Genomic DNA, 13699 nt, shown 5'->3' with positions numbered 1-13699 from the left:
ATACGTCATAAACGTAACTGTGACGCTATCCATGGAAACTACACAAGGGGCCAATGGCGGACATCAATCTGGCCTCTGCCAGAGCAATATGCATCAAATGTGGCATATCGGACGAGTTGGCCCAAGAAATTGTTCGGACGCGTCGCCGATGTGGGGCTTTTCATTGCGCGGAGGATCTCTGGAAGGTTAAAGGCATGTCAAACGTGGCGGTAGGAATTCTTACATCAATGTACCACATCAACAACGACCATAGCACGCGGCGCTTCCCAACCAAAAACGTTTATCCAAGAATATGTGATAAAGATACTCCCACAAGGTCGAAGAAATCAGACAGGTCTCCATCAGCTAGCAAGAGAGAGCGGTCACGTTCAACCAGCCGTCAGGGTAGGCCTGCGAGAAAAGGGGAGTCTAATGACCAAAAGGATCTCGTCTCAGTTGCCGTGGTTGACGTAGATGGCCATGAACATGGAACTCTGGCAAAATCTGTTCATATGGAACCATCTCCGTCCGGGAACAAGCTATATATAAAGTGTGAGGGAATCCGCAAATATCGCATCATGGATACCACGGCGGAAGAGACCGGAAGCGTTACAGAGACATCGGCTTCCAGTAATGCCAAAACTCACAGCGGAAACATTGCCTCAAAACAATATGGAACTGGTGAGTTTAAAGCTGATCCAGCATGTTTATCAAGAAATCGAAATTTAGAACAGATTAGAGACGATTTTTCTAGAACGGAATTGAAATTTTGGGATCGCATAGAAAAAAGTCGTAGAGAGCTGGAAACGAGTGTTCGACATCTTCAATCACCAAGAGGTTACCAAACGGCAAACTGGGTTCGCTCTCTACCCGGAAATGTGGAGGATTATGGACAGAACTCGTTCTTAGACCCGCAACCCCCTAATCTCCCCGGAACAAGCAAACAGTATCCCCCTCCAACGAAACGGCACCACCGCCACTCTCACCGCCACCGGAAGGAAAAACACCGCAAGAAGGATGGGAAGGGTAAAGAGCAAGGCGAGCGCAGAACGGAGAATAAACAAGCAGATGTGTGCATAATTTTGTGAAATACATGTAATAATTAAGTCAATCATGTAAGCAAAATCTTTGATAGCAAAACCGTTGATTCACAAAACTGCTGTGAATATCCAGAAGAATTTTTTTTTAAATTACCCGATTATGTTAATATTAGATTTCGATTTCAACTATGTAGTTAGAAGTAAAAATAAAAGGAATAAAAATTCAAATCATTTAAATCTTAATGTATGTAACCATTAAGTCTCCATTTTCGAGTTTTCTAGAGTAGAGTACTTCAGTGTAGCTTCCTTATTTTACGCGAGTAAATAATTATGCAATTCAGCCGTTTTGTATCAAATTGCGAAATATAAAATCCCAAATGTTGGATTTTTGGTAATGATTTCATAGAATATACAACTAAAAATGGAATGAAAAACAGTTTTTAGAATATGCGAAGAGAGCTTCTCACTATTTTACATACATATTTTCCCCGCGTTTTATTTGGAATCTACAATATCTTCATCGTTTCAGCCTGTATAGCTATCTCCTACCACGACCACTTGAGAGAGGGTCGTTTATATACCAGGTAATATTGGCAGTGGTTTACGACCATGCAGTATTTTACGTAATCCACTAAGTGGATTACACAAGTCAAAAGTTATATTTTTGCAGCAATATTCAAACTTTGTCTTTCAGTACTTTAAGTGCTTTTTTACAATTTTGAACTATTGCATGGCAAATTCTTTCTGAACCTTTAATATACTTTAGTAAAGAGTTTTATCCTTCAAACAATTCAAAAGGGAAATTTAAAGCCACATAATAGGATTAACTAAAGCTAAATATAAAAAAAAAGTACAATAAAAACTGGTGTAACTTATGTCATCAATGTAAGTGGGTTTTTTGTGAAAACTGTTGAGGACTGGGTGTAAGAAAACTTCCAAAATTAATATCCCAAAATTTGCAGCCTGCTTTCTCAGTCAATAAAAATGCAGTGTTAGAAGAAAATAAACATTTAATATGATTCATACAATAATTAAACAATTAACAACAATTACTGTAAATGGAGAATTGGCAAACTAGCAATACAGTATGGCATCTTCCCACAGATCACAATAAAGCAATAGGCACAGTACAGTAGATGTATATAAATAGAAATGATGTAAAATGCCACTATATACATGTAAATAACAAATACCAAAAAATGATAATAAATATAAGCACCCAGCATGATAATAAATTATCAAAAGGCAGTCATGCCAAGATCAAATTCAAGTTTTTACATGAAATTACTGCACTTATCAATGGAATCTCATCTCCATTTTGTGCAAAATGTGCAGGTCTTCAACTATTTCTATTGATGGGTAATCAGTCCCTTAATTTCCAGGTCAAACTTTAAAAAACAAGAAAGCACAATAGAAACAGGGGCAACTAATGGTACAAACTAATAACAAATGGGTTTGTACAACGTATGGGGCACAATATCACAAAATGAGCACTGTTTTTACAACAGAATGAACAACATTGTGTGATGGAAAAGATAGGATGAAATATGGTGTGCTTCTTTAGTGACATTTGCATAAAATGTACAACAAAATGGCATGTGTAAAGTCTGCATTACATGCAATTATCCTTAAGTTGATAACATATGATATTAAGACATGCATCTCCATTTCCATGAATTTGTTTATGCTTGTTTGAATGACATTGGTACTGTTTTATGTAAAAACTCGGATAGATTGACACTGAATGAAAATGGATGGCCAGAATGTGCATTATTTTGCCACTGAAATAAAATGATTAACACAAGATAAATGATCGCATTCTGTGAGCTGCTTTTCTTGACACTACTGGCAGATGTAATGTTGTCGACATGGGTAGGTTGTATACGTTTGCTAAATTGATGAAACGATTCACATGGGTAGGTTGTACAGTGGAACAGTTGACATGGGTAGGTTGTACAGTTGCGCTATATTGTTCACATAGTTAAATTAACATGGATAGTTTATTCAGTACACAAAGCTGAGGTATGTCAGTGGATTGTCCTTGGTATTTGGAATTCATTGAGCCACCATCTACAGATAAAAGTCCAAGAAATAAAATAAAATTATGTCTAATATCATCTCTTGTTAAAAAATTTACATCATATCTGCTATTATGTAACTTCATAACATGTTGCTTGTTCATGGTGGTATGGGACATCTGTCGATTTTAATGTGGATTAAAGTAACATTATAATTAGAATAATTCAATCGGTTTAGAATTTTCAAATTTTACAATATTCAACCAAAAATACGTTTAAACAAATTTTGAAAGGTAAAAATTTTTAAAATCGCCAGCGGGATTCAAACTCATGACTCACTGATTTGTAGTGAACCCTCTAATCAATTCCGCTACGGTGATAATTTTAGAAAAGAAACTATTCATAAAATTATCCTTGATTTTGTTTCTTTCAAAAAATACTAAGTCAAAACATGGAGGTGTCCCATACCACCTTAAATATCAGGGTCAGTTCCTGTATCAATTAAAAGCTTGAATCTTTATTCAAAATATTAATAACTTTCATCTAAATCTAATCTTATTTCTATTGTGGAATGAGGTTTGACACAAATGGCATACTGTAAATTCCTAATTAAACGCGAGGAATTAATATCCGCGTAAAATCGCGAGAAGTCCGTCTCGCAAATTTTAAAATCTCGCTTTTAATTTTGGGAAACAGGTAAACAACATGAAGTAAGATAAAATTTCGGCATTCGCGATTTTATGTTCTCGCGATTTGATGGTAAATCGTTGAATCGCGGAATTAAGTACTCGCGTAAAATAAGGAATCTACAGTAGTACACACCACGCAGAGGTTTCCGTTCTTGGCCTTTTTGACAGCCGAGGTCTGACCTCGAGTGAACTCGATGCAGCCCTTTTTGCCACCAGAAATCCCATGTGTAATGCTGAAAAAAAAACCAAAATGATATAAATTATCTTAACTGATAAATCAAAAACTGAATTAAAGAAATGAAAAATACCATAATCTAATGAAAGTATGATGTTATACAATTGACAAATTAATAGATTCAAACACATTTTATCAGTTACCTGGTTTCACTGATGACTCGACAAGCATCCGACTTTTTTCCATGGATGACAATCTTGGTGACATTTTCTACAACTCTATCAGAGTGTAGAATCAGATCTCCCTAAAAAATTTCAGAATAATCTTTAAAACAGAACAGAAAAAGTTTGTAAATTTACTGCACTACCAGTATGTGTAGCTTTACTCCAACAAGGGCAAGTATCAAAGACGACTATTAATGTACCGGTATATATTAACATTGTACAAATGATATCTTGATTACCATTACATATCATGGATACTAGCATACCCTTACATGCATAAATATTTATGACATTTGGTCTGGAAATATTGTTATAATTCTGACTTTAAATTGACTAAGTGAAGATGAGTTACTAGTATTTACCCTTTCACTGTGCTTAAAATTCATTCATATCCTCAGCAATTCAAAGACATAATTTTAGAAAATAACTACTAAAAGATATGGCAGTACCTAACTCATTGAAGCAAATAGGAACAAAAATTAAAAATTTAAATAATTAATAAGTACATGATAGCAACACTAATGCATGTGGTAAAATTTGAAAGAATTTTATGTAATAAACATATAACATGGTACACAAGTCAGATATATTTTAAAATATATGGTGAACAAACAGAATCAGACCATGCACATTCATACACACATCATAACTAAATAACTCAGGAAATAAAAGCCAAGAGATGCATTCATGTGATTTCACTATCTGACATGTTTATGAATTGTTTTCTGTTAGATCCATAAATTAATCTCGATGTAGGTTTTTTTTGTGTACAATTATATAAATGTATTGTTTAAGCAGAATTCAGATTTTCTGTCTAAGCTAAAATAGCTTAATTGTACATGCACCACATCTATATCAGGTAAATTTTTGTCATAATTCTTTTATTAATGGACCATATGGTTTAAAAGGGTGTTCTGAATACACAGAACTTGAATTTATGCTAAATTTAAAGTATCTTACATTTTTTAAATATGCATGTACATGTAAAACAAACTGTCAGTGGACACATGTTCTGCAATCAGGAAATGCTCACAAAGAAACAGGAATCCATTATGCAAATATTTCCTGATAAACAGTATCCCACTCATAGTCTTCATAAGGAAATATAGCTTTTCCTTATTAAATAAAATATGTAGTTTTTATAATACATGTATTAAGAAAGAGTATATGTCTTTTGTTTGAAACAGGAAACATTATTCAATAAATGAATTGCATAAACATTTTAATTGAAGACTAAAATAGTTAAAGTGTAATGAAATGTATAATATTTAAGCAACAAGTATTTTCTGAATTTTATATAATGTATACCTTTGAATCCAAACTTTCATCTAAATTTTCCTGTTGTGCAAATGTTGGAATAAAATTTTCTCATAATAAATGATGTCAATGGACAGATGACACATGCATATAGGACCATAATAACTGTAGATTCCTTATTTTATATGAGTATTAATTCCGTAATACTGGCAGTGCCATTTTTAATTAACTCATCGAGAACATAAAATCGTGAGCACTTATCTTTTGTATTGACTTGGTTTAATTAATTAACTATAAAAAAATAGTGAAAGTTTAGAAACTGCAAAGACAGATTTTCATAAATGTATATTAGGAATCTACAGGACTGTCCATTCTGTAGGCTTTTCTTGATATAATCATCTCAATAAAATGTTGATCAAGAATGTTTTATAACAAATGTGACTGACAATTATTTTTAAAAAATTCTGCGAAAACTGTCAGTCTATGGTTCTAAAACCCGCAGTGGATAAAGAGGTTTTCTGACCACTCAAATTTAAATTTTATACATATAAATTTCTTTAATAACCTGTACATCGGAATTTTCTACATTCATTGCAATTTTTCCTACCTTGCTGCCATTTTCATCCATGTTGATTGTAATGACAAACACCCCATCACTAAAACTACTGGTCAGAACCCCTATCAAAATACATAAAAGTCTCTCATAACACATACTCAACATTCTCATAGTGTATTTATATCAGTTTTATATTTATTTTTTTCCTTTTAGAAATCTTAAAAGTTTATTGAGAATAAGACCATTCAATGTACACATATTAAAAAACTGAATTTTTACAGTATATAAAGGTATTCTGAAAAGTAATCATGACAATTTATCAAACAATTATAAACAGGAACAAAAAATTAATATATACTATACAATAAAAATTTTTGATTTAAAATGAAAATATAATTAACCTGTGATCTGCTGATAAGGTACTTTATCTTTCAATAGGTAAGATTTCTCATCCAGCAGGTAAAGGTGTTTATCTGTTAAAACCATCACCCTCTTTCTGGATTTGTAGCCATGGCGATCAAACTTAGTTACTGGGGCAGAGTACTTCAATGAATGGAAATGCACATTGAATAAAAAACTGTGTTGACAATTTGAGTACAGTGTTAACTAATGAAAAATATACACAAACCACAATCTTCAGTAAGATTTCTAACACACCTGAACTTTTTCATCTGCTTGCTTAACCTTGGTATCAAATGTAGACCATAACATGTTTTGTTGGGTATTTTCTGAAAAAAAAGTATATTTCTATCAAAATCATGTTGCAATTTGAAAAAACTCTTAAAGGTCTTTTAAGAGTCCAATGGATATAAAGTTGTGACCTAGACCTTTCATGTTTTCAAACAATAAGACTGTTGACACACTTATATTCTCTTTGTCAGACCAAGAAGATTTAATTTGAACCAATCAAGTACATATAGTATTTAATTTGTTCAGAATGCATCATAGTCACATGTTATATAGTGTAAAATGATGATGAGCTCATTTATCTAGTTCAATCTTTTGCAGCTTATACTGTATACAGGGTTATTTTTACCCAGAATTATTTTCACCCTTCGTGTAGAACAAAACAGTTTCGCCCCGTCTTCAATTCACCCAGATGCAATTGTGTTAAAAGAGATATTATCTGCAAGAATGGAATTTGCCCAGTCTTAAATTCGCCTGCTGACGAGGGCAAAAGGGACAAAATAAAACGAGGGCGAATATTTCCCTGTATAAAGTATATCTATAGAATATCTATAGAGATATTAAATATTTCTTCACCTTGTAATTTTTTTAATTTATAAATTAAAGAACTACCAGCCAAATGATTCAAACCAAGAAAACTTCATCAAAAAATTACCAGCTTTATAATAGATTACACTTAGTAGCTAACATATTGTGATATACCCACCCAATCGGCTGTCCACAAACATTTCCTTGATGCTTCCTGGGTAATTCTCCTTCTTCCCTTTGAACAGGGACTCTGCGACTACCTTTTCTTCCATCTGCACAAAAACAACAGTTCTGTTTAGGTTGAGTTATACCCATTCAATGCATTTGTATTCGAAACGGTAGATTGGCAAAATAACAAAATTTCAACAAATGTTTGGTTGCTAGAGTTTTTCTGGAAATTTTTCAAGATTCAATTTGGTATAGTTATTTATAAAATAACTATCTACACAATACACATACTTCACTGTAATTATATTATAATCAGCCAAATATTTTCCAAGGTTACATCTTATATTACCTAGCAAAGAAGATCAGTTTCTTGTGTATATGTGATAATAATAAGATCACAACACAACACAAAGAAATATTTCCTATTGAAATAAACAACAATCAAAATGCTAAATTAACTAGTCTACAATCATGAACATTTTGAAAAATGAGTATATCAAATTATATGCACATGCACTAGGGATAAGTTTTAATGATTTTTACATTATTCGAATGAAACTGTTTGCTAAATTACGTAATACATGTACTAGGCAATTTTTTCAGATCAGGACTGGTTGTCATTCAAACGATTAAGAGGATATATTATAAGGAGGAAGTTTGACATTATACCAACCAATGCAAAAATATACATGTACCAATATTTTGTTGCAATTTTGTGAGAGGTAATAAATAACTAACACTTCCTTTCCTCCGCAAGGAAATCCATTACCAGTCCAGATAGACCAAACATCAGTTGTGTAGAAAATTGATCCAATTACCAATGAACTTGAAGTACAAAGAAACTAACACAATGTTTCATTATCGCCAACACGAACAAACCATACAGTGCAATATCCTGTACAAAGGATATCACATACTAGATAGATCGTCTACAGAAAACAATATTGGATGCCTGGAAACTACGGAACTTGAGAGCTGCCACCATATTTCTTCCCTGAAATCTGGAGAGATGTGGCTCAGTGATTACCTAGGTAACTTAATTCTTATTGACAATTCTCAGAAAATATGTAAACACATCTTTAGCAGTGGAGGATATGGTTTCCATAGTGCAACAGAAGCAGGTACACTGCTGCTAGCAGACTGTTTAGCGAACCAGATCACTGAGGTACAATCCAACTACAAGACAACCGTCCTCTTCTCTACAGGAAAGTGGTCTCCTCGGTGTATTTTCTCTTCAAGGCTTAGCGGAGATATCCTGATTGGTGTGAAGTCAAGATTGGGAGGGTTTGTGGTCAGGTATAACCGGAAAGGTAAAGAACTCCAGAGAATTTTAGCCAAAGCAAATGGCGAGAAAATTTACTTGGAACCAATCTATATTACAGAAAACAAAAATGGTGACATCTGCACATCCGATTGGTACAAAGAAGCTTTAGTAGTGGTCAATAAATCAGGACTCCATCGGTTTTCTTACAATGGTGCTAAAGGAGCCCCCTTGTTTCCAGGAAGTGTGTGCACCGATAGCAGGGGCCACATTTTGTTATTTGAATCATCTACTCTTAGCATTCACAGAATTAGCAAAAATGGAGTACTGCTTGATATTGTAACCCAAACTGTTGGATTTCCGTTCACTCCACAAGGAATGTGCATTGATGAAAAACAACACCTATGGGTGGCAAGCAATGATAGTGGTTTGGTAAGTGTGATGAAATGTAAATACTGCTACTGGAGACCCAAAGAATGTTTTACTGTGAAGAGTTTCTTCCCTTGCTGTCATTCATACTGAGACATCTTAACATGTACAGTGTATTTATATAAACCTCACCTGTGCCTTTCTACCTGGAGTGATGGATTTCACATAGGAAAGAGTAAGGTTCCTCATACAAAGATCTTTCAACAATTGAGAGGTCTGGAAAAAAATACCCATTGGGAAACTGAAACATCATCTAGAATGAATTTCTCTCAAATTAATTTGTGTTGAAAATCTTACTGCAGAGTTGACATGACTCTTTGAATCTTATCATAATTGCGATGTTAAAAGAACTGACACCTTGTCTTGGTGCTTCACCCACCTTTTGCAGAAGCTGGGGAGCAGGTGGCCATTTCTTGTCCAGGACATTCCTTGGGAGCTGGCCCTTCAGTTTCATCAGATAGTTGTACTTGGTGTACTGAATGAAGTGCTTATTCTCATCACATTCTGGCTCCAGGCGATGGATGAAGCCCTTGATAAAACTGCACAGCAAGACAAAAAGAAAGAACTGAAATATTGAATCATTTCTAAGATTTTTACCAAAAACTTCTCTATCCTAATTCTTTTAATGGTATCATCATTCATCAAATGCAATAGAACTAAAATTTTGAAAATTTGAACATCAAACAATTCAAATTGATATTTTGTTTAAAATTTTCCTGTTTATCTTGGGATTTGTGGATTTTTTTTCTTAGTTGTTTTCATGTACAGCTAACCTGCATTGATAGTCGTCTTTTTTATTCCACATTTTAGGAAAAAATTTAAGGGAGGTGGGGGGAGGAGGTTGAAATCGGAATGTGAGTATATGTAAAAATTAGGTAATACAACGATATTTAAATATCAAATCATTAAAGTATTGAAGATTTGATTGAATTTTTTTCTAATTATAAGCATGTACTAAAATTTGTATCCTCTATGGAATAAATTAAGTAATATGCACTTCATCAAGGCTGGTACAAAGAGGACATACATCTATAATTTATAATAATTTATATAACTTTTCATCATTTAATATGATAACACCTAAGTATACTTCATACAGTCAATTAAGAACTCGGCACATGTTTGTTACGTCATGTTGTCAACCATTAAGCAATATTAAGCCGTGTTTACCCGCGTAATCTTTCTGCTGCTTGTCTTCTCCGTTTCAGAAGTCGCTGGGCGGCTACCCTTCTCCAGTGACTCTGTAACATAATGGCCGCCAGCTTCATGGTTCTGAACTTCTTCTTCTGGGCAAACCCTCTGTAGCGGGCCTGAACAATGGTAGCTGTAGGGAAAAAATATTGCAAAGACTGTTGTTAGATGAAATACATCACAACACAATTGGGCTTTATAAAATCACAGTACTTCTGCACACTGTGGTTTAATTCATTTTTATAGGATACCAATTCATTTGCATACTTGGACCCAAAATAGCTTCATAAAATTATGTTTAAAAAAAAATTCCTATTCAGTATTTTTGGTGCATAATTTTGTGTTCACAAATTCTCTAATTTATGATATTTGTGTTCACAAATTCTCTAATTTATGATACACTAAAATGATAAGTCCACAGTATTCATATCACACAAAGACGCTATTTGTTCATAATGCCACCAATAAGTCTCATTCAAAAATGCTAACTACCCGGTATGTCATAAAATTGTTTTAAAAATAATTTTGTTAACAATACAAAGTGGCTCTCAACATCTGAAATAACTATAAAGCATGAATGTACAACATAATAAAATCCAACTTTTGCCGACATACAAGAAAAACAAGAACATTACCTAAATCATTTTTGCGAACTTGGAAAGCATCCTCTGTAGCAAAGAGGACACGGGGAAACCTGATGAACAGCTTTGTTCTGAAAAAAATTTTGGAATTAAGCCTAATTATCTAAATAATAAACAAAAACTAGATGCTGTCATTAGACAGTAATACCCGCACCAAGTGTTTGCCCCTAAATAACACTGTTTTGTACCAGTTTAATTAAAAATGAAGGCCACATGCAAACTCCGGTAATACATTAAAAAATTATAATTTTCATAACTGAAGGATGAAATCCCTTCCCATATGATAATACACATGAGCAGCACTTTATGTGCAATTTGGGGTTGAACTGTTTGCAGTGAATTTTCAGTTAATCAATAATCTTAACTTTTCATGTCATAGAAAGTATAATGGTCTATATAATTATATAATTATTACAAACAAAATTAAAAATCAAATTATGCCCCCTCCCCGTGGCGGTTGACGATTTTAGATTTGTTTCTGTGTGCCTGCATGTACATCATCGTGTGCACAGATTTAGAGAAGGGGTGGGAGTGAGGGGTCCAGACCTCCCCCCCCCCCCCCCCATGAAAATTAATTCATTTATATCAATTGTAAAATTACCAAAAATACACCTTGGACCCCAATGCTCTTACAGACATGTAAACGCTCTAACCCACTGCGCTTCAGTGTTAGGTAACATTATTTGGGGGGTAAATATTTAATTAATATTTATTAATAATATACTTTATTGTTTATCTCAATGGGAAGTATATATACATCACAATATGCAGGTGTCCTGCACCACCTTAAAGCTGTTATTTACCTTATAAAATGGTGCAAGTGGATTTGAAGAATAGGTCATAAAAATACATGCATGTTATAAATAACTGATCTTTGTCTGAAGTTACGTACACAACACAGGTCTGCAGGCATCATTAGAGGGTACTACTTTTACCCAGCTCTTCGATTAGATGGGTTCGAGTGTATACAATAATACATACATGTCTGTGTTTTCCATATGCAGAAAAGGATTAGTTAAGATCAGCTAAAGGAATTCATTATTGTGTTTTAATTGGATTATCATTATGATGCAGACCAATATAGGTAAGCATAATTAATACATGTAGTAGCAGTAGCACAATATAATGAGATGCCAGCATACATATATAAGTTCTACTTTCACTTTCTAAATGTGATCTCCCTTTGACAGCATACTGTATCATCATCTTTTAATATCTAAATAAGCTTATCATCGTTATCTATCCTATCGCATTTGTAAAGTTTTTTTGTCATTTTAGTTGCAAAAGTTATTTTTTTCATTTGTCAGACTTGCACTATTGAGTTGACCCCATCTTGACCCTGTATAAACAATTTCTTATTAAATTTGTGTATTACATGTAAGTAAGTGTACTAGACACTTGATTATCATTTTTATATGAGTTATAATAGGAAGGAAGGAGTATTTCTTTCTTAATGTATTATAATGCATCAAATACAATGTAGGTCGTGACCTTATGGGACTAGCTGTTCTGACCCCACGAAACAGGAAAATACAAAATATCTTCTAATGTCATTATGATGCATCAAATGGTGTAAAGTACATTAATGACCCCCAGGTGTTGTCTTTAACTCACTTTGCCCGAGTAAGTGCATAGGAGAGTTGATTAAAATCAACTCCCAATAAAGTATTTTATCTTATTCATATGTTACAGTAGTGTTTGATCCATGTGGGTAATTCCTAGCCTAATGATGTCACTGCTTTGTTTAGGAGACTTTACAATTGCCCCAAATAGGCGAATACACATGCATATAACATTTTATTTATAAATCAGGAGAGAAAAAGCAATCAAGAAATGATTTAAAATTTGCTACTGCACACATGTAAGAATGTATTAAGAAGACTGAATCTTAAGAACCAGGTTAGATTGGGGGGGGGGGGGGGATGAATGTGGAGTATAAACATTTATAATTTGAATAATTTATTGTTATTAATTTTAACTTGTCAATGAATACTAGTTATTGATCCCAAGGTAGAAATATGACCTCTGATCATATCTCAATAGATCATTTGTCAATTATGCAAGGTGTAATGTAATCTTTTTTAAGAATACCATTTTTTACCAGTTTATAAAAGTTTTTAGACACCCAAATTATATTTTGATTTAATAGATCATTCGACAATTAAGGGGGGGGGGGGGGGGGGGGGGAGGGCCGGTTTATATTTGAGCTTGTTTGGGGGTGAGGGTTCTAAGTCATATATTTGACAATTTTTTAATGTAATTTAAAATAAGACTAAGCCATACTACAGTCATGAACATGAATAGTATAGAACAAACTAATACATGTATATATACATAGGAAGTATTACAAAACATAGATGATTGATCTATATCTGGGTTCTTAAATTGAATCATATATCATGTACATATTATATTATTGTTTCTTTGTTCAAGGCATTTCAGATGGTATGTAGGTCATGATCCCAAGTGCTCTTCATGAAATTATCAAATATCATAAAAACATTTGAGATCCCCACCTTAATCCAAAGATATTATTCCTCCTTAGGTCATGGCGCATCAGATCATTATGGCATGTAAGTCATGACCCTAACGGGTGTCAAAAGGGTGTGGGGTCTAACATTGAACCTTGTAGGAAGAATCGTAGACTCTATTTTAAATGGTAGCTTGAAAACGGACAAAGATAATAATATAGGGTTTTCATAATCATATATTGACTGTTACTGGCAATATATAGGGTTTATTAGATCTTACCCATGGGGTCATCCCCACCCCCCAGGAATTTGAAATTACCATATATCTCAGAAACTGTTATAATCATGACCCCTAAACCTTATATATTCATGTTTCTGATGTCAA

At 33.6% G+C, this 13699-nt stretch overlaps 1 protein-coding gene across 8 annotated transcripts in view; it reads right to left on the bottom strand.

Annotated features, from left to right (window-relative positions):
* Positions 1 to 2011: 2011 nt before the first annotated feature.
* Positions 2012 to 13699, bottom strand: part of LOC128187373 (unconventional myosin-Ic-like) — a 34881-nt gene continuing 23193 nt past the window's right edge. For 7 of the 8 annotated variants that reach the window (XM_052857791.1, XM_052857789.1, XM_052857794.1 and 4 more), the window contains 12 exons: positions 10838 to 10914; positions 10182 to 10335; positions 9391 to 9550; positions 9144 to 9227; positions 7332 to 7425; positions 6596 to 6666; positions 6340 to 6481; positions 5990 to 6060; positions 5434 to 5463; positions 4105 to 4205; positions 3860 to 3959; positions 2012 to 3089 (listed from right to left, as the gene is read on the bottom strand). In XM_052857791.1, the coding sequence (XP_052713751.1) occupies positions 3075 to 3089; positions 3860 to 3959; positions 4105 to 4205; positions 5434 to 5463; positions 5990 to 6060; positions 6340 to 6481; positions 6596 to 6666; positions 7332 to 7425; positions 9144 to 9227; positions 9391 to 9550; positions 10182 to 10335; positions 10838 to 10914 (1099 nt within the window). In that variant the 3' untranslated portion in view covers positions 2012 to 3074. The remainder of the gene's footprint in view (positions 3090 to 3859; positions 3960 to 4104; positions 4206 to 5433; positions 5464 to 5989; positions 6061 to 6339; positions 6482 to 6595; positions 6667 to 7331; positions 7426 to 9143; positions 9228 to 9390; positions 9551 to 10181; positions 10336 to 10837; positions 10915 to 13699) is intronic. The other variant, XM_052857796.1, reaches the window with a different exon arrangement.

Source organism: Crassostrea angulata, chromosome 6 (genome assembly GCF_025612915.1).
Source record: "Crassostrea angulata isolate pt1a10 chromosome 6, ASM2561291v2, whole genome shotgun sequence".
Classification (NCBI taxonomy): domain Eukaryota; kingdom Metazoa; phylum Mollusca; class Bivalvia; order Ostreida; family Ostreidae; genus Magallana; species Magallana angulata.
Note: the sequence above shows the minus strand (reverse complement) of the source record. Positions and strands in the feature narration are given on the sequence as shown.